The sequence below is a fragment of the Halichoerus grypus genome, unplaced genomic scaffold (genome assembly GCF_964656455.1).
Source record: "Halichoerus grypus unplaced genomic scaffold, mHalGry1.hap1.1 HAP1_SCAFFOLD_91, whole genome shotgun sequence".
Lineage (NCBI taxonomy): Eukaryota > Metazoa > Chordata > Mammalia > Carnivora > Phocidae > Halichoerus > Halichoerus grypus.
In genome coordinates this window covers 67,815-87,233 of record NW_027555022.1, presented here as the reverse complement: position 1 = coordinate 87,233, position 19,419 = coordinate 67,815, and the positions used below count along the sequence as shown (strand labels likewise).

Below are 19,419 nucleotides of genomic sequence, written 5' to 3'. Positions count from 1 at the left end.
TTTGAGCTCCACTAAGAGCTCCAATTTCTTTTCTACTAAAATTATTCAATGAGAACACCTCCAGTCTGATCTTTGAAAATTTATTTTGGGAAGAACTATCATTTAAGAATTTTCAAAATAATTATCGAGCTTTTTAAAAGATTTTATTTATTTGTCTTTTTATTTGAGAGGGAGAGAGACAGAGATACCAAGAGAGAGCAAGAGCATGGAGGAGAGGGAGAAGCCGGCTCGCTGCTCAGCAGGGAGCGCAACATAACACTGGTCCCAGGACTCTGGATCATGATCGAGCCAAAGGCAGACACTTAACCTACTGAGCCACTGAGGCGCCCCATATCCAACTGGTTTTAGTGCATGGTTCTAGCTTGCCATTTTGTTTCCTGGCCTTAGGATGTCTCATGGCAAATATTACTTAGAATAATAGTTTTTCCTCCAGAGAATTAAGAGAACATACGAAAAAAAGAAGCTTGAGTTAGTCTTATTATCCCAAGCTGCACAGAAAAAGGGAGATAAATTGGATGTCATTATTTTAAAAATACTCCAATATTTAAAAACAATAATAGGTCCCTTGGGATCTATCGTAGGATAAGGTGTAACCAGCACTCAGATAAAGAAAGAAAATCCCAGAGGTGCCCGTAATGCTCTCCAGGGTGACCTCTAACTGAACTTCTAATAGCATAGATTGATTTTAGCCATTCTTGTACTTTATATAAATGGAATTATGTACTATGCATTCTTTTGTATCTGCTTTCTGGTTTTGCTTTTTGCTTACCATTATGTTTGAGATTTATCCATGTGTAGCAATAAATTGTGTGTTCTCACTGCTATTAGTATTCTATTGTGTGAATATAACTTAATTTATAATACATGTATAATTTATAATTTATGAATGAATATGTGATCTGTATAATTAATCCAATAATGTAGGCTATGTTGTTTTTGTGCTTTCATTTTACAAACATTTTTCAGCTATTTTACCTTATTTTTAAATTTTTTTAATTTAAATTCAATTCATTAACATATAATGTATTTTTAGTTTCAGAGGTAGAGGTCAGCGATTCATCAGTCTTGTATAATACCAGTGCTCATTACATCATGTGCCCTCCTTAATGTCCATCACCCAGTTACCCCATCCCCCCACCCACCTCCCCTCCAGCAACCTTCAGTTTGTTTCCTATGATTAAGAGTCTCTTATAGTTTGTCTCACTCTCTGATTTCGTCTTGTTTTATTTTTTCCTCTCTTCCCCTATGATCCTCTGTCTTGTTTCTTAAATTCCACATATGAGTCAGATCATATGATAATTGTCTTTCTCTGATTGATTATTTCACTTAGCATAATACCCTCTAGTTCCATCAATGTCATTGCAAACGACAATATTTCATTTTTTTGATGGCCGATATATGTATATACCACATCTTCTTTAGCCATTGATCTGTGGATCATAGTTTGGCTATTGTGGACACTGCTGCTATGAACATTGGGGTGCAGGTGCCCCTTAGTTTCACTCCATTTGTATCTTTGGGGTAAATACCCAGTAGTGCAATTGTTGGGTCATATGGTAGCTCTATTTTTAACTTCTTGAGGAACCTCCATACTGTTTTCCAGAGTGCCTGTACCAGCCTGCACTCCCACCAACAGTGTAAGAAGGTCCCCCTTTCTCTGCATCCTCGCCAACATCTGTTGTTTCCTGTCTTGTTAATTTTAGCCATTCTGACTGGTGTGAGGTGGTATTTCATCGTGGTTTTGATTTGGATTTCCCCGATGCCGAGTGATGTTGAGCACTTTTTCATGTCTGTTGGCCATTTGTTGTCTTCTCTGGAGAAATGTCTGTTCATGTCTTCTGCCCATTTCTTGACTGGATTCTTTGTTCTTTGGGTGTTGAGTTTGATAAGTTCTTTATAGATTTTGGAAACTAGCCCTTTATCTGATATGTCATTTGCAAATATCTTGTCCCATTCTGTTGGTTGTCTTTTGATTTTGTTGACTGTTTCCTTTGCTGTGCAAAAGCTTTTTATCTTGATGAAGTCCCACTAGTTCATTTTTGCTTTGTTTTCCTTGCCTTTGGAGACGTGTCTAGCAAGAAGTTGCTGCGGCTGAGGTCAAGGAGTTTACTGCCTGTGTTCTCCTCTAGGATTTTGATGGATTCCTGTCTTACGTTTAGGTCTTTCATCCATTTTGAGTCTATTTTCATGCATGGTGTATGAAAATGGCCCAGTTTCATTCTTCTGCATGTGGCTGTCCAATTGTCCCAATACCATTTGTTGAAGAGACTGTCTTCTTTCCTGCTTTGTCTAAGATTAGTTGGCTATAGAGTTGAGGGTCCATTTCTGGGTTTTCTCTTCTGTTCCATCGATCTATGTGTCTGTTTTTGTGCCAGTACCATACTGTCTTGATGATTACAGCTTTGTAATAGAGGCTGAAGTCGTAATTGTGATGCCACCAGCTTTGGTTTTCTTTTTCAACATTCCTTTAGCTATTTGGGGTCTTTTGTGGTTCCATAAATTTTTAGGATTATTTGTTCCAGCTCTGTGAAAAAAGTTGATGGTATTTTCATAGGGATTGCATTTTACTTTATTTTTTTTTTCTAAAGATTTTATTTATTTATTTGACAGAGAGAGACACAGCAAGAGAGGGAACACAAGCAGGGGGAGCAGGAGAGGGAGAAGCAGGCTTCCCGCGGAGCAGGGAGCCCGATGCGGGGCTTGATCCCAGGACCCTGGGATCATGACCTGAGCCGAAGGCAGACGCTTAACGACTGAGCCACCCAGGCACCCCTGCATTTTACTTTATTTTATTTTCCAGCTTTACTGAGGTATAACTTTGACAAATAAAATAAATTGGCAAATAAAAATTATATCTATTTAAGGTACACAACTTGATGATTTAATATAGGCGGACATTGTGAAATATTCACCCCAATCAAGCTAATTAACCTAGCCACCTCCTCACACAGTTACCATGTTTCCTTCTTTCTTTCTTTGTGAGAACACTTACACCTTGGTGGGCACTAACATTTTTTCCAGTGGTTTGCTCTTCTGAGTGCCACCACTCTAAATACCACAGGCATTCCCTTGCCTGGAAAAGAGGCACAATGTCTGCTGGGTGTGTGCCTCTGGGGAGGAGAGCTCAGTACTGACTCTGTGTAATGTTCAGGTTTCCTGGGTACTACAGATTTTTCCAAAGGGGTTCTACCAATTTATATTTTTCACCAAACATCATGAGAGAGTTCTATTTGCTCTATAGCTTCAGAAGTTTCCTTTATACAGAAGGTTTGCACTGTTTTCAAGTCTATTCTTAGGCATTTTACTTTTTGTTATTTTTTAAATCACAAGTTATATCTAATTGGCTACTGTTTGTTTGTGAGTCAATTCTTACGGTTTGTATTTGATTTTGCATTCATCAATTTATTAAGTTCTCTTATTGTATAAGAGCTTATTGGTTTATTATTTTTTAAAGATTTATTTAGTTATTTGAGAGAGAGAGAGAGAGAGAGTGTGTGTGTGTGAGAGAGAGAGCAGGGGAGTGGCAGAGGGAGAGGGAGAGAGAAAATCTCAAGCCGACTCCAGCATGTGCAGAGATCCCGATGTGAGCCTCGATCCCAGGACCCTGAGATCATGACTTGGCTCGAAATCAAGAGTGGGATGCTCAACTGACTGAGCCACCCAAGTGCCCCTTGGTTTATTCTCTTGATTTTTCCAGATATAAAATCATAACACTTACAAATAATGATAATTTTATATCCACCTTATGTTTTTTATACATGCAATTTATTTGTCTTTTATGGTCTTCGTGTATATTTCCTCTAAACATTGAAAATAGTGTTAATAGTGAACATTTTAAACCTCCAAATCTCCATTAAACCTCCAAAATGCTTATCAAAATCTTTTTATTAATAGAACACCTTCCCAGAGAAACATTTGGTTCCAGTTCTTCACAGCAGCTCCAGAGAAAAAAGGTGGGACGAAGCGTCAAGTAAGTAAAGGAAGCCCATCACGGCCAGAGCAGAGGGAAGAAGAGAGAGGCTGGAATCAAATGGGGAGAACAGGTGGAAAGTGAGCAGATCACCTGATTCACTCAAAGCAGGCACAGTGGAGGAAAAGGTAAATAAATTGTGATGATCACAGCCCATCACGGACCCACTAAGAGAGGGTGATTTAATTTCAAGATCATGCTTCCCCCACCCATTCCTGCCACCACATCAACAGAGCTTTGGTGTAAAAACAGTGAATTAAAGCCAAAAGAACGGCACAGCACAAACTCTCTTTAAGAAGGGCTTCTTAGGGAAACCCACAGACAACAGTGAAATGAGACTAGAGTGCCGGAGGAAACCGAAAACTCTGCACCTACAGCTACAGCAAACATAAACGCAGCCCGACTCCTAGACAGATGAACACACAACCTAGTGCTATAGCCCTAGTGACCTCACTTCCTAATATCCCATAGATCGCATCCAGCTTGGCACGTCAGCACACGGCATGCTAAGAAGCAAGAAGTACAGTCTGGACACAGAGCAAACCAGACTCAGATATGACTCAGATTTTGGAATTGTCAGACGTGTGTGTGTGTGTGTGTGTGTGTGTACACGTACATAAAGAGATTTATTATAAAGAATTGGCTACATGATTTATTCTAAGGGACTGGCTCAACTGCTGTGCTGCTGACAAGTCCCAAGGCCCCCAGTGCCGGGGCGGGAGGCCCAGGGGAGCTGGTGGGGCAGCTCCCATCTGAGGACGGGCGACTCAGGCCCCGGGAAGGGCTGGTGCTTCCGTTCCAGTCCTTGTCCTGAGAGAAAATACTTAAAGGAAGTTGGAATTAAGGAGGGGGGAAGAGACGACAGGCATCTGCCACGATGGTGAAGCCATGGGTTATCTGTAGGAAGCGGGAACTCACACAAAAGGGAGATCCGTGAAAAATCATTCCCCTGGCACAAATTTCCTGGAGCATCTGTTGCTTCTCCCTAAGCCTCTGAGATCTAGTTGTCCTCGTTCAGGATCAAAATAATAACAACACCGGTGTTCTTGTTTTTCCTGTTCACACTACCAAAACCGCAGACAAAATGCAAACGGCGCTCTTCTGACTGAGGAGGGCCTGGCCTGCGTGTTCCCATTCACTTCCTGTTCCCCCCACAGCCCACAGCTGCTCTTTCAGGGCAGTTCTGGAGCTGAGCTTTCTCATCCCAGTTTGCTGAAAAATATAAGCCATGTCCTTTCTCTGTTCCTACGCGGTGGGCACTTTCCTCAACCTCCTCCACTCATGGTCCGCAGAAGCCTACGATGTGTCGGCCCCAAAAGGAAAAACAAAGAATTCACAAGAGCACATGGCCCCAGGAGACAGAAAACATCGCCATTCCTCTTGCCCAACAGCTGACAGAGTGGTAAGTCCGAGTGTGAGGGGAGCGTGTCTGTGTGCCTGGGTGCTGTGTGCGTGTTTGTATGTGTTGTTTGTGTGCATGTGAAGAGTATGTGTGCTTCCCCGTGAGCTGTGTGTTTGTGTTTGTGTGAGTATGTGTTGTGTTTGGGAGTGTTTGGGTGGAGTGTGTGTGATGTGTGTGTTTATGTGGATGTGCGTGTGTGGATGTGTGTGTTGTATATTTATGTTTGTGTGTGTGCTATGTTTGTGTGTATGTTTATATGTGTTTATATATTTGTGAGTACATGTGTGGTAATGCTTTGAGTGTATGTTTGTGAGTCTGTTTGTATGTTTGTGACTGTGTGGATGTGTGTTGTGTTTGTTAGTGTGTATGTTAGTGGGTGTGTATGTGTGTGTTGTGTTTGGGAGTGTGTGGATGTGTGTTGTATTTGTGAGTGTGTGGGTTTGTGTGTGTATGCTTATGAATGTGTGTTGTGTTTGTGAGTGTGGGTGTGTGTTATGTTTGTTAGTGTGTGGGTGTGTATGGTGTTTGTGTGTATATGTTTGTGAGTGTGGGTGTGTGTTGTGTTTGTGAGTGTGTGGGTGTGTGTTGTATTTGTGTGTATATGTGAGTGTGGGTTTGTATGTTTGTGAGTGTGGGTGTGTGTTGCGTTCCTGGTTGGAGGGACATGGCCCTACTTTGCAAGGAGGACTAGGAGTTGCTCTAGAAAATGTCATAAAGTATGTTGGAATCTCACAGGGGAGGAGATTTCAGGGACGTTTAGCTCAGGCCCCGCACTCACACTGACGGGAACGCTAGGGCCCAGGCAGTGTGGCCATCGTAATGGTGGCGGTTGGAGAGGAGCACTGAGGTCCCCCGGCTCTCAGCGGGACCCTGCCCCCCACCCCGAAGGCCCCTTCCCTGTCGTCCTCACCGCAGAACCCGGCCACCCACCTCTTGCCCTCCGCAATCCTCGCTGCCGAGCCTTCCCCACAGGTCAGGCCTGGACTGTTCTTTTTGGCCCAAGACTCCTGGGACTCCCCCCGCCACGCCAGGCCAGCTCCCCACCACAACTTCCTGCCCGTGCCCTCCAGATCTTTCCACTGCTCTCAGGACCCAGGATCAGACCTGCCTCTGCTCTCTGCTCCTTTCTGTCCTCACAGAACAGCTCCAGGTCCCTGTCTATCCAAATGCCACCCACTCCTGAGCTGGCAGGGCCACTCACCTTTCTCCATGAAGTCTCTTAGAGTGACAGTAGAGACCACAGTGGTGGGAGCGGGGAGAGAGGAGAGCAAAGGAAGTGGGGTCCCCCCAGGCCCCCTCCCCCTCTCCTCATTCAGGCTGCTCCCCCTCAAACCAATGCTTCTGGCAAGAGAAAGGCAAAAGTCAGGTGCCTCTTAAAACTCTGTTGAAAGACTCCTAAGACATATTATGATCTCCTCTAGCCAGAGGAAGAGGAACACGAACGTATTCTCGAGGACAATCCTGCAGGAGCGCTGTGTCAGGATCCTAGACGAGACGTTTTAGGAGGTAAACTACTTTCTAGCAGAAATGAACGTGAGCGGGGTGTGGATGGGGACGTTCGGGGAGCGGGTGGTGCACTGGGACAGGCAGCGGGGCTCATCCCGGCCAGAGATGTGCCCACCTGGGCCGCCGTCCAAGGGCCTCTGGGTTGGGGCCCTTCTCTACTGCAGCCAAGTAAGAGGGAAAGGTCCCTGAGAGGCGGAGCAGGCGAAAGGAAGGGGAGACACAGTGCTCGTTGCCCCCTTTACTAACTCTCTGTGCCAGGCCCGGGGAAAGGGTCCGTGCGTTCTGGGCTTCCATCCCCAGGAGGGATGTGCCGATGCTCAGTCTGGGGCTCTGAAGCCGACAGACCCTGTGCCGGTGCTTGGCCGGAGCCCACGTGAGAGCTCTTGGGGTCGTATGGGCTGCAGAGCACCACGGGGACAAGCAGGTGTCCTCGGCCGACCGCTGCCTCAGAACCGGGCTTGGCCTTCTCACGGGGTCCTGTCCCCCCAAAAGCTATTGCATCAGGGTCAGGCGCGCAACTTCCGAGGGCTCAACATTGCCATCTAACCTGGGGAGACAGAATCTGGGAATGCTGGAAATCCATCCATTTTCCTGGCCAGCAGAAATTATTTGTGATTCATTGTGTATTTTAACACAAACGGCTTTTTTTTTTTTTTTTACTCTATGAACCCCAATGGCCTGAGGCACCGGGAGAGAGCCTTTTTAATAAACCACATAAGAAATCTGCCTGTAGGGGCGCCTGGGTGGCTCAGTTGGTTAAGCGACTGCCTTCAGCTCAGGTCATGATCCTGGAATCTCGGGATCGAGTCCCGCATTGGGCTCCCTGCTCGGCGGGGAGTCTGCTTCTCCCTCTGACCCTCCCCCCTCTCATGCTCTCTCTCTCATTCTCTCTCTCTAATAAATAAATAAATAAAATCTTTAAAAAAAAAAAGAAATCTGCCAGTAGAAGCGCTGACACCTGATTGACCTTTTCATGCAGCAATCAAGGTTAACTGTTACTTGCAAAATCCTCCCCAGAGCTCAAGTGATAGGTTTCAAGGGCAGCGCTGTGCTCGGGCTCCAGGCTTGCCCGGACAGGATTGCTGTCGCTGTCCGGCTTTGCATCGGCTAGGAGGACACGGAGGAACCTTCCACTCTCCGTGCTCCCTGGAAGCTCCCACCCACTCACCCGCGTTGCCTTCAAGCCCGCTGGGGGCAGCAGGACGGAGCCAAAGCCACTCCGTCCGGATAGGCAGCGGGGCGACAGCAGAAGAGCATGCCGTTGCTCAGGAGAGTCAGAGGAAGACGGGGCCCATCCTGCCTTCACGAGGCCGAGGGCTCTGACACGGAGACACATCAGTCACTTCAGTGGGGAACAGACCTGGAAACCAGCTATGACTTGGCATTGCTCCGTGGGCTCTGGGTCTGGGATCTGAGAGGCCCGAAAGGAACCCCCTCCTGTCCCTCGGCCCCAGGTGTGTCTGAGAATCCTGACACTGGGCTTCTCCATATTAAGTGGGCATCTCCCGGTCTTTTCTCTCTGCTCATGGTTCTGATATTCTGTGGGGTGAGAATGTCCAGCCCAAACTTTCAGGTTGTTGCCTAAGAATGTGGAGCCAGCATGCCTCTGCGCTTGCAGCCTGGGGTCTGGCTGAGGTGTCCCCCACTCCCAACCTTCCCAGTGGGAAAAGCTGAAGAAGGTGATGCGGTCAGTTGCCTCGGAGGGAAGACATAGACGCAGAGGCCACATACTTTTTCTCTTCCTTCTCTTACTGAGAAGGATCTGCAATCAGGGATATTCAGCAAAGCTCAGGGTCCCATATTCATGCTGGGCTAACTCCCAGCTGGGTGAGAAGAGAGGGCCTTGAGAAGGGGTTCGAAAACCTCCCCCCCCCCCCCGCCCCCGGCCATCTCCCTTCTGGGTAGATAGATACCCAACACAATGGAGAGCAGGGACTCAGAGACATTTGTACTCTAATGTCCATGGCCGCACAATTCACAGCGGCAAAGGGCGGAAACCCAAATGTTCATGTATGGCTGTGAATCAACAAAAAGTGCTCTCTCCCTACAACGGGGGTATTATTCAGCCTTCAAAAGGAAGGAAATTCTGACCCGTGCTACAACATGGATGAACTGGGAAACACTATGCTAAGCGAAATAAGCCAGACACAGAAAAGCAAACGCAATCACAACTTGGGATGACGAAAACATTCTTGAGATGCGCGGTGGAGATGACTGCACAACACTGTGAATGTCCTGAGCGCCACGGAGTTGCACGCCTCAAAATGAGTACAGTGATAAATTTTATGTCAGAGTAGATATTTTGTATATTGTGCATTTACCACAATTCAAAAAACGACCCCAAAAAAGGCAAGACAGACCGTGAGCCCCCGCCGGTCTCGGGTGCAGAGCCGGGTCTTCGGCGCTCCCACCCCCACCGGGCCCGGCTCTAACCCCAGCTCCCCGTGCTTTGTCTCGGTGCTTCTAGGCCTGGGGGAGGACCCACGGAGCCCGCGGACCCTGAGGCTGCTCCTGGTGGGCAAAACGGGCAGCGGGAAAAGCGCCACCGGAAACAGCATCCTGGGCCGGAGAGAGTTCGAGTCCAGACTCAGCGCCCGACCGGTGACCCTGACCCTCCAGCGGGGCAGCCGCCGCTGGGCCGGGCGGGAGCTCGAGGTGATCGACACCCCCGACATCCTGTCCCCGCGGGCCGGGCCGGAGGCGGCGGCAAGGGCCATCTGCGAGGCGGTGGCCTTCTCGGCGCCCGGGCCGCACGCCGTGCTCCTGGTGACGCAGCTGGGCCGCTTCACCGACGACGACCGGCAGGCCGTGCGGCGCCTGCAGGAGGCCTTCGGGGTGGCCGTCCTGGCGCACACGGTGCTGGTGTTCACGCGCAGGGAGGACCTGGAGGGCGGCTCGCTGGACGAGTACGTGCGGGCCACCGACGACCAGCACCTGGCCCGGCTGGACGCGCTGTGCGAGCGGCGCCACTGCGCCTTCGACAACGCGGCGAGCGGCGGCCGGCAGGAGGCGCAGCTGCGGGAGCTGCTGCGGATGGTGGACGGCGTCCTGTGGGAGCACGAGGGCCGCCCCTACAGCCACCCGGCCTGCCGGGACTCCGAGCAGCGCCGCCTGCTGCGGGCCGCGCGGGAGACGCCGATCGGCCGCGGGCAGGGCTCCGAGGGGGCGCCCCTCCCGGAGCCCCTGCTGGAGGGACTGTGCCGGTTCCAGAAGGAATTCGAGAAGGCGCAGGGACATCTGCTGAAGAGCGTGCCCATCTGAGCTTCCGCTGGGCCGCGGCGCCGGGAGCCCGCTGCCAGCCCGTCCCCTGCTCTCTCCATCCCCGGGGCTCCCTGGCCATCCCAGGCTCCTGGGGGGTGTCCGGTGCGCCGAGAGGCGGGTGCGTTGCCCAGTTCCCCGCTCGCAGCCCGGGGCCCTCGTCAGCCCTTCCAGGGAGCCCGCAAAGGAAGCAGTTGGATGACTTAAACGCTGCAGGGAGTAGCCTGCCTGCTGGGGGGGGTGGAGGGGGGAGACCTCTGCAACACGGGGGTGTCCTTTTGGAGGGCTGCTCCTACAGACAGGGTCCCTCAGAAGCCACCTGCGATTGGGGAAGAGGGCAGGAGGGGGGTCTGGCTCTGGCCACCTGACTGCATGAGGACACGGAGGCGCCTCAGGGGCCCCTCAGCTTCTTTGAGGTTCTAGGGGCTTCTGGGGAGTCTGACCAACTGATGGAAACAGAATAGGAGCAGACCGGGGCAAAATGCCTCCCAGTATGCTCCTCTCTTCGTTTCTTGGAGCTGTGTGACCGAGGGCCTCCAGCTACCTTCTTCTGGGAGAGGTGGGAACTGGAGGTGGGGGAGACAGTGCTGGAGGACAATCAGAAAGCAGAGGACACAGCCTCAGGTCTGTCTGGACACTTGTCCTCTGGTTGGAGATTCTCTGCAATCGGAGGCCCATGGACTACAGTCTCCCGGTGTGGGGGCCATGACACCCATCTTCCCCAGACTCAGTGGACTCCTAAGAAAGCTGGAGCATTTCTTTTGCTGGGAGATTCAGAAAAGGGTCTCAAGGCACCACAGAGACTTATTTTGAGTGTATACTTAAGATAGTCCTTGTGGGGGTGCCTGGGGGGCTCAGAGGGTTAAGCGGCTGCCTTCAGCTCAGGTCACCATCCCGGGGTCCTGGGATTGAGCCCCTGCTCAGCAGGGCGTCTGCTTCTCCCTCTCTCTCCCTTCACTCGTGCTCTCTCGCTATCTCTCTCCTTATCTCTGTCTCTCTCTCTCTCAAATAAATAAAAATCTCTCTCTCAAAAAAAAAGAGAGTCCTTGTGCCAGAGCCATTTATTAAATATGCCCATTTCCCACTGAACTGAAACACAACATTCATCATGTAAGAAATTTTCATATTCCCAAAGATCTATGTCAGGATTTTCAATTCTGTTTTGGTCTTCGACTTTTTTCCTTTGTTATGAATAAAATATTGATTTGATTACAGAGGCTTTGAGTGTAGTATGGCACACCCGATTTCCTCCTCAGTCTACATGTTTCTATTTCCTTTGTTATTCTCAGGCATTTATTCTTCTGTGTGAGAGTTAAAATCACTTGTTTCATTATCAGAAAAGAACCAATGGGCATTCCAGTTGGAATTGTCTTCCATTAGGTTTGGGACAATTGGTAAACACGCCAAGGGTAAATGGATCAAGGCCATCGTACCTCTAAGTGAGTAGACTCCCAACTTCAGAGCTATGGAGTAAAAGCTAAAATCATTTGCATTTCCATTAGAAGATCAATTCCTTTAATTTGAGTGATCGTATTTTAACTGTTAGCTTCGTTAAATTTCATAACAGAAAATATAAGCATTGACCAAATGATAGCCTTTCAGTGACTCTGAATGGCAAGTCACTCAAAACGTGTCAGTCATTAAAAACTCTAAAGGAATTGGTTTTAATTGCATCAAATGCAGTGGGTTTTGTTTTTTTTTTCTCCTTTATGATTAAAGATCGGGGAGAAAACTCCCACCACATTTCAGGGGGAGGGATAGATCTTGCACCGCCATCACTCCCTGGGCCTCACAGAATAGGGAAGGCATGCGTGGGTATGTTCTAGAAACTCCAGTCTCTGTACCAGTAAGAAAGATGTGATGTGGGTGGAGGTGGGGGTAGGCTGAGGACGGAAGGTTGTCTTGGCCAAGGCTATGAAAATAGCCAACTTTAGAATTTGTGCCTTTCTAGAAACGTCTCTACGCTGGAGCAAAGCATGAAAGATGGGGATTTGGGCAACTAGAAGGGGTCAGTGCCTACAAGGTTGTTTCCTCCCTGGTGGGTCAGAACAGCTGTTGGAAGTCTCAGGGGAGTTTCCAGCTCCCAGTGCTCCTGTAATAACACTTGATAAACTATGCAGAAAATACAAAATAATAATAATTTTACAACAATTGTTCGAAGGCCCAGGGAAGTGACCAAATGCAGGCAGACGCTATAAGGAACTGTCATCCCCAAAGGGTCCAGGAGAAATTTTTTCTGGAAGCCTGAAAGAGATGTCACAGATGGCAGCAGTTGCCCATGGCAGCAAAGACAGAATCTGAGGTTCTAGTTCATCAGACATTCCACTGAAATACTGAACGGGTCATATTTTAGGTGTCAAAACCGTATCAGGACAAATGGATTTGCCCTAAAAGAAGAACAAGGCTGAAGTAATCCCTTGCTAGTGATGTCTAAAACCAAGCCTTCCCAAAGTCAAAGTGATCTGCCAGTAATTTAAGTGCCTGCTAAAACAAACTCAATATTCTTCAGAAGGTAGTAATATCCCGAGTCTCTACAGCATATTATCCACAATAACCTATAGATTGTTAAAATTTCTTCTTTTCTAACGTAAGAATAGAAATCTATGAAATTTTCCTCTCGGGGCTCCTGGCTGGCTCGTTCAGTTAAGTGGCCCACTCTTGATTAGGAGTCGGGTCATGGTCTCAGGCTCTTGGGTTTGGTGGGGAGTCTGCTTGAGATTCTTTCTCGCCCTCGCCCTCTGCCCTTCCCCTCCTCTCTAAAATAAATAAATCCATCTTTAGCTTAAGAAAAAAGAAATTATCCTCTACACACACATATCTATGTCTCACAAACTTTTGTATATTCTGTTTTCACTATCATTCAGTTTAGAATATTTTCTATATTCTTTGTGATGTCTTTTTTCATTCATGGATTATTTAGAAGTATGTATTTGATTTCCAAATATTTGAGTATTTTCTAGAAACTGTAGTATTCAATATGGCAGCCACTAGCCACATGGGGCTACTGAGCACTTGAAATGTAGCTGGTACACCTGAGAAGAAGTGTAACATTTTACATAATTATAATTAGTTTTAACTGAAATTTAAAAACAGAAGCAGTGTAAAGTATTTCACCATGAAACACAGCTTTGTTGTTGAGGTAGAAGTAGATTTCCCTCCAACTGTTCTATCACATGTTATTGCTGTTCTGCAATGCAAACGTTGGCCATGTGCACTGTTTCTAGTGTTACACATAAACCCATCATTGAGCTAGTCATGTCAATAGATCGATTCTGTTCGAATAATCCTTTTCCACTGATGCAATACTTTTGTTTGAATACCTGATATAGACAGGATGAGTCACGGTAACGCCTTTCTACATTGTACTTGGCAATTCAACTTAAAGACTAATTATTATTTTATTCATAATATACTTAAATTGATTTTTAGTTTAAAAATAAATATGGACAGATTTTTAACTTTAAAATGAAGGCAGGGGCACGTGGATGGCTCAAGTCGTGGTCTCAGGGTCCTGGGGTAGAGCTGAGCATGGAGTCAGCTTGGGAGTCTCTCTCTCCGTCTTCCTCTGCCCCTCCCCCTGCTCGTGCCCTTGCTCTAAATAAATCAAATATTTTACGAAATGAATGCATAACACTGATGCAGAACAAATGGAGATGACCAGGCAAGCGCTATGACAGAAACGGAGAGAGAGAAAGAGACTAGAAGAAGATATGTTACAAAATTCTTGACCAGTAGCCATTGCAATTTCCTGCAGTCCAGCAAAGCCAGACAAAAAGTGGTTAGAGACATTTTCAGCATACACATAGGAATTCTGATAAAATGTTTCCTCTCAACAATCAAAAACAAAGTTGATAAAACTAGTAACTGGAGCCAGAATTAAATGTCCAACAAAACAATTCTAAACAATTTTTAGCAGGGTCTGAGCTTGTAACTTGGGCCACTTAAAAGCAGCTTGGATTATTGCACACAAAAAAACAAACACTGTTAGTTGGAGAGAGTAAAAAAAAAAAATAACTACTGTGGGTATGAAAAGTTTCAGTGGAAATTTTTCAGAAAAGCCTAAGAATTTTAAAGTATCAAAATAGGAAAGACATATTAAGACACCAAACCCTTGTCCATAAAAGACAAGACCTGTTTAATAATATCAAAGATGAATCAATTTGAAATTTGAAAAGCTGCAAGTATTTTTCTTTAGAGCTATAGGAGAGATGTGATATAAGACACTGCCCAAATAATATTTTGAGTGTGTCTTAACATATTCCCAAGTCTATGAAGACATGCTGTAAATTCAGGGCAAAAAAATCAGATTGGTGGGATGGGTATTTCAAAATCTTTTAAGCCTGTCAAATGAGAATTTTCATAGATATTTGGCACAAACCTCTTGTGATGGAAACACCTGCACAAGACGCCAGTCTGAATCTCATCCTGTGTGCCCCAGAACTGCTGGACCATGCTCTTTTCCACCTCTGGATCCTACTTCATTTTGCTTCGATTGTTTGCAGAAATATTTCAGCTCCCACCACTTATACAGAGTATTTGATTGGGAAAACTGAAGTCCATCTAGGAAATGAGAGGCTTGCCCAAGCGCGGGAGGGCTGGGAATGCAAGGGTCTAGGGAGCCAACTGGGGCGTTGAACCAGGCGGTTCTCACGTCGTCAGCCTCGAAGCACAACCGCTGTGTGTTTGCAAAGGCTTCCGGAAATGGTGCTCCTTCTCATCCACGTTCCGAATCTCGAGGGAGTGCCTCTCTTTGGCAGACTCTAACCAGGACCTAAGGGAGAAAGGATGATAGGGAATGTCCTTCTAGGCTCCTTCCCCGGGATGCAGAGAAGGGACGCTCGGGGAGAATCAGTGGTGCCACAGGGACAAGAGAGGACTCAGCACAGTGAAAAATTCATAGGTAAGGGTTCACCTTATATCCAATCTTATGGCAATGTTTCCTATCGCATCCAAGGCATCGAATAGAGTTGTACCTGTTTTCCTGATCTCAGGGTCCGGAGATGAGCCCTAGGTTGGAACCTGCTTAAGGTTCTCTCCCTCTGCCCCTCCGCAACACACCGGCCCGCGCTCTCTCTCTTTCTCTCTCTCAAACAAGACAAAACCAAACCCCAAACACTTATACCTATTTAATGCTGGGTAAGCCTGGGACAAAGTATTAATTTAATATCCGGTATTTTAGTTACTTGCGTCTCAATATGCTGACACATACTCTCACAGTAGTGAGTGGGCGGCGAACTTCCTTGTTCACGGCTGTGCACCAAATTCCCCGCATCCCTAAGGCACTTGCTAAATATTTTTATTTTTCAAGAACAGGAAACAGATGGTATCCTCTCCCTTTTAACCTGCTGTGACCAGACATGACCCGCACTTTTGGTTCCTTGTTCCATCCTATATGCACACCAAAGAAGTTCTCTTTCTGGCAGGTCCAGCTGAGTCATCTCAGACTGTGACTCTTTGGTTGTCAGGCGGCCCCATTAGATGCAACTAGCTCTCTTCCATTCAGGGAGAAGAAGGAAGACTTCTAACTTTGGATTCTGGTCCCTGCTACGGTCTCCAGTTCTCTTGACTCGCGAGTCCTAGACTTCTGGTAGAAATCTGGTATTTTGCCCTATTTGGTTTAGTTCTTTGTGTGTATGCTTTTCCATCAGAATCTCAGAGAGGAGGAGTCTTTGGTGCCCCGAATCCAGCTGGTAACAATTGGAACGAGGGAAATGCCTTGAACGTTATTGAAGTGACTTTGCCTTTTTCCCATTCAATCACAGAATCTTTGCCCCAGGCCAGTCACTCTCAAAGTATGGTCCCAGGCCAGAGCTTCAGCAGCACCTGGGAGCATGTTGGGAATGCAGATTCTCAGAAACTTTGTACTTTAGCAAGCCTTCCCGGTGGCTCTGACGCATGCGAATGCTTCACAAAATACAGAGAAAAACCTGAAGAATCAGCTTCTGATAGTAAGAAATAGTAATAGGGTTTTGTTAAAAGACGGCGGCCTTGTAATCCAGGGTGTTTCTTTAGAACGGATTGTCTATATTCTATCACTCCTCCAATTGGCATGACAAGGTCCAGGTCTCATTTGCTGTGCAATAACATTTTATACAGTAGATATCCAGATAAGTGGAGTTGGGAATACTCCATCATCTTACAGGGGAAAGAAAACAGAGAGGAAGAAAGGAGAATAAAGCAATGAGATGTGTGTCCCAAATTCTGTCTGTCAAACAACAAATTTCTCAACAAGTTCCAATGTCACGTAGGCATCTATCCCCCACTGAAGGAGAGGAACATGGTGGCTGGGGGATAGTTACTGAAATCACCTACATAGAGAGACTGAACCCTGTCTAAAGGGTCTCTTTAACAGATCAGATTGGACTGCTTTAAACAAGATTAAACATTGAGTTATAGTTTTTCCCTAGAAGTAATGGATAGGAGCTAGGAAAGACTAGAAAAAGTAAAAGTAAAAGTAAAATTTTTACAATTTCTCTTTATATTAAATGTAGTCTACATTTAGTTTTGCTATGTAGGCTGTTTCCAATGCTATCCACACTACTCCACAAGAACCAATTGACTTAAAGTCTTAGGGGACTCATTTCCATAAGCTTGCTCCAAGCATCTTTCCTATGAAGGCAGCTACTAACTCAAAGGGAATTAAAAATAAAACTAAAAATTCCCTATCTCATGTCCCTTCTCACAAATCTATACCAGAGATATAATGCTTAAGAAAATGTGCACACCGGGGCTCCTGGGTGGTGCACTTGGTTAAGTAATTGACTCTTAATTTCGGCTCAGGTCATGATCTCAGGGCCTTGGGATCAAGCCCCGCGTCGGGATCCAAGCTCAGTGGGGAGACTGCTTCTCCCTCTCCTTCTTCCCTCCACCCCACTTGTACTCCCTCTCTCTCTCAAATAAATATCTTAAAAAAAAAAAAAAAGAAAGAAAGAAAAAATGAGGGAAGGAAAATGCACAGCACCTGAGACTTCTTCAATAAAAATAATGGAAATAAATCAATTCAATTCCCCTCTCAAGAGAAAACTGGAGAAGTACAATGAAGTAAACCAAAAGGAAAGCACAAATATGGAAATAATAAGGATAAAAACAAGAGTTGATGTAGTAGAGAATACAAAACACTAGATTTAGTTAACACATTAAAATTCTTGTTTGTTGAAAAAAATTAAACTACTTTTTCAAGAAAAAAAGGGAAAGGGGCACAAATAAAATTTTCAAAATGATAAGAGGTAATGACCCCTGAGTTAGAGAAAATTTTTAAAATTTAAGACCTCTTTGCAAATAAATGTGAAGACCTACACAAAATGGATAATTTCCTAGAGAAATACAGATCACCAAAACTGTCTCCACTAGAGAGATAAAGTTGAAATTGACCAATTTACATGGAAAAGATAGAGAAAGCCATCCAGGAACCTCACCAAAAAGTAAGCGCAAGGACCAGATGGTTTTACATGGAAATTCTTCCAAACCTTCAAAGTCCGGACAGTCCTAGTGCTCTTTAAATTGTTCCAGAACATTGGAAATGAGGGGAAATTTTTAAAAGGAAGTATAGTATTGATACCTAAGCCTGACAACACTGTACAAAAGAATAAAACTATAAACCAATATCTCTCATGAGCATCCATACAAAAATATCAAATAAAATATTAACAAATAGACTCCAGCACCACACTGTCAAATGTGATACATCATGACCAAAGAGGATTTAAACAGAAATGAAAAATCGGTTTGTTATTAGAAAATCTATTAATATCATTCACCTTACTAATAGATAGAAGGAAAAAGAATCATAAGATTATTCCCATAGATGATTTTTGAAAGCCTTTGACAAAATTGATTAGCTATTCATGATAAATAATAGAATAGCTGTTCACTCAAGAAAAAAGTGGCTGGAGAATACTTGCTGAAAATGACACACACACAAATTATAGACTACTGTAGTTGAGCATCTCACTTACTCCACTGGGAATCACTGAAGATATATCAGGAACCAAGCAAGTGTGTCCATCCACTACCATTCAATATCATGATAGAGGTTTTAGCCAATGCAATGAGATGAGAGAAAACAATTAGGGACGTAAGACTAAGTACAGAAGAAGTGACAAAGTGTGGTGCATCCATCAGATGGAATCTTAGTCAGCAATAAAAGAGGACAAGCTATGGACACACACCACTTGGATGATTCTCAGAATCTTTATCCTGAGGAAACCAGTCTCAAAAGGGACTTTGTTTTACTTATCTCTAGATTCTCCGTGTTTTCTTATGGTATAAAATCTACCCTGAAGTCAAACAATCTATGAGTGTTAATGAATGGATGAATAGATATAGGCTCCTAAACCTCAAGAGACGGGAATATGCCACATGTTTCATCCTCCTATTGGATGAACCACAATGGGTAGTATTTATCAAGGACCCTCTATCTGCCTTCTGCCCTGGGAGACAAGTGGGCAACACTGCTTTCAGGGTACTTCACGTGGGCCTCCCATCTCATGAACCTGTATTTCTTTTTTCTTAGGAGGTAGATGTGGCTCTTCGATTAAATATTTGCTTACAGAAGGTCGTAACACAATAGGATGTTAAATTCATAATGGAATTTTGGCTGAAACTCCAATGATAAAAACAGTAGATTCAAAGTGCACCCACATTCTGTAGAGTGAAATCAAATCTGTCTCTGAGTGATAATTTCGAAAAGAATTGTAAGCTTCTTTGTGTTGTGCTTCTCTTATCCTCAAGCCCTTGCTAACTTTCATTAAATGTACAGTCTAGGGACCCCTGGGTGGCTCAGTCGGTTAAGTGTCTTCCTTCGGCTCAGGTCGTGATACCAGGGTGCTGGGATGGAGCCCCACATTGGGCTCCCTACTCAATGGGGCATCTGCTTCTCCCTCTGCCCCTCCCCCTCCACTCATGCTCTGTCTCTCACTTTCTCTCTCTCAAATAAATAAATAAAATCTTTTTTTTTAATGTACAGTCTAAATCATATTTGTTTTGGGAAAACACGGGAGAGGTATATGTCCCTTGGGGCAAAATGGCTTGGAGCATGGAGAAGCCAATTTCAAGATGGCAGAGCAAGGGGAGTTGGCACAAGTCACATATGACCACCAGGACATGTTCGTAGCACATGGGAATGTGCTTTGGGAAGCCCTGGAAATGATTAGGTGAGAAGTACCCAGTGGAAAAGGGATAGAGACACCTCCTACTGTTATTCATATCTTAAAGGGGAATTTTTGCACTGGGAAAACCAGAAAGGTCTCTGAAACCTTGGTTACACATGATTTCTATCAGTGCA

At 45.6% G+C, this 19,419-nt stretch overlaps 1 protein-coding gene and 1 long non-coding RNA gene across 3 annotated transcripts; one reads left to right on the top strand and one right to left on the bottom strand.

Annotated features, from left to right (window-relative positions):
* The first annotated feature begins 5,054 nt into the window (after positions 1-5,054).
* Positions 5,055-11,348, top strand: LOC118525248 (GTPase IMAP family member 6). Of its 2 annotated transcripts, XM_036075846.2 has the most exons (3): positions 5,055-5,372; positions 6,794-6,878; positions 9,346-11,348. In XM_036075846.2, the coding sequence occupies exons 1-3, from the start codon at positions 5,199-5,201 to the stop codon at positions 10,137-10,139; spliced, it is 1,053 nt and encodes a 350-aa protein (XP_035931739.1). In that variant the 5' UTR covers positions 5,055-5,198; the 3' UTR covers positions 10,140-11,348. The 2 variants fall into 2 exon arrangements, with proteins under 2 accessions (XP_035931739.1, XP_077921664.1); XM_078065538.1 differs by lacking the exons at positions 5,055-5,372; positions 6,794-6,878 and adding an exon at positions 6,885-8,332.
* Positions 11,349-14,231: 2,883 nt separating this feature from the next.
* LOC144378731 (uncharacterized) lies at positions 14,232-17,763 on the bottom strand. The gene is made up of 2 exons (XR_004912029.2): positions 15,110-17,763; positions 14,232-14,907 (listed from the first exon to the last, which is right to left on the bottom strand). It is a non-coding gene; the product is annotated as an uncharacterized LOC144378731 (long non-coding RNA).
* Positions 17,764-19,419: the final 1,656 nt, after the last annotated feature.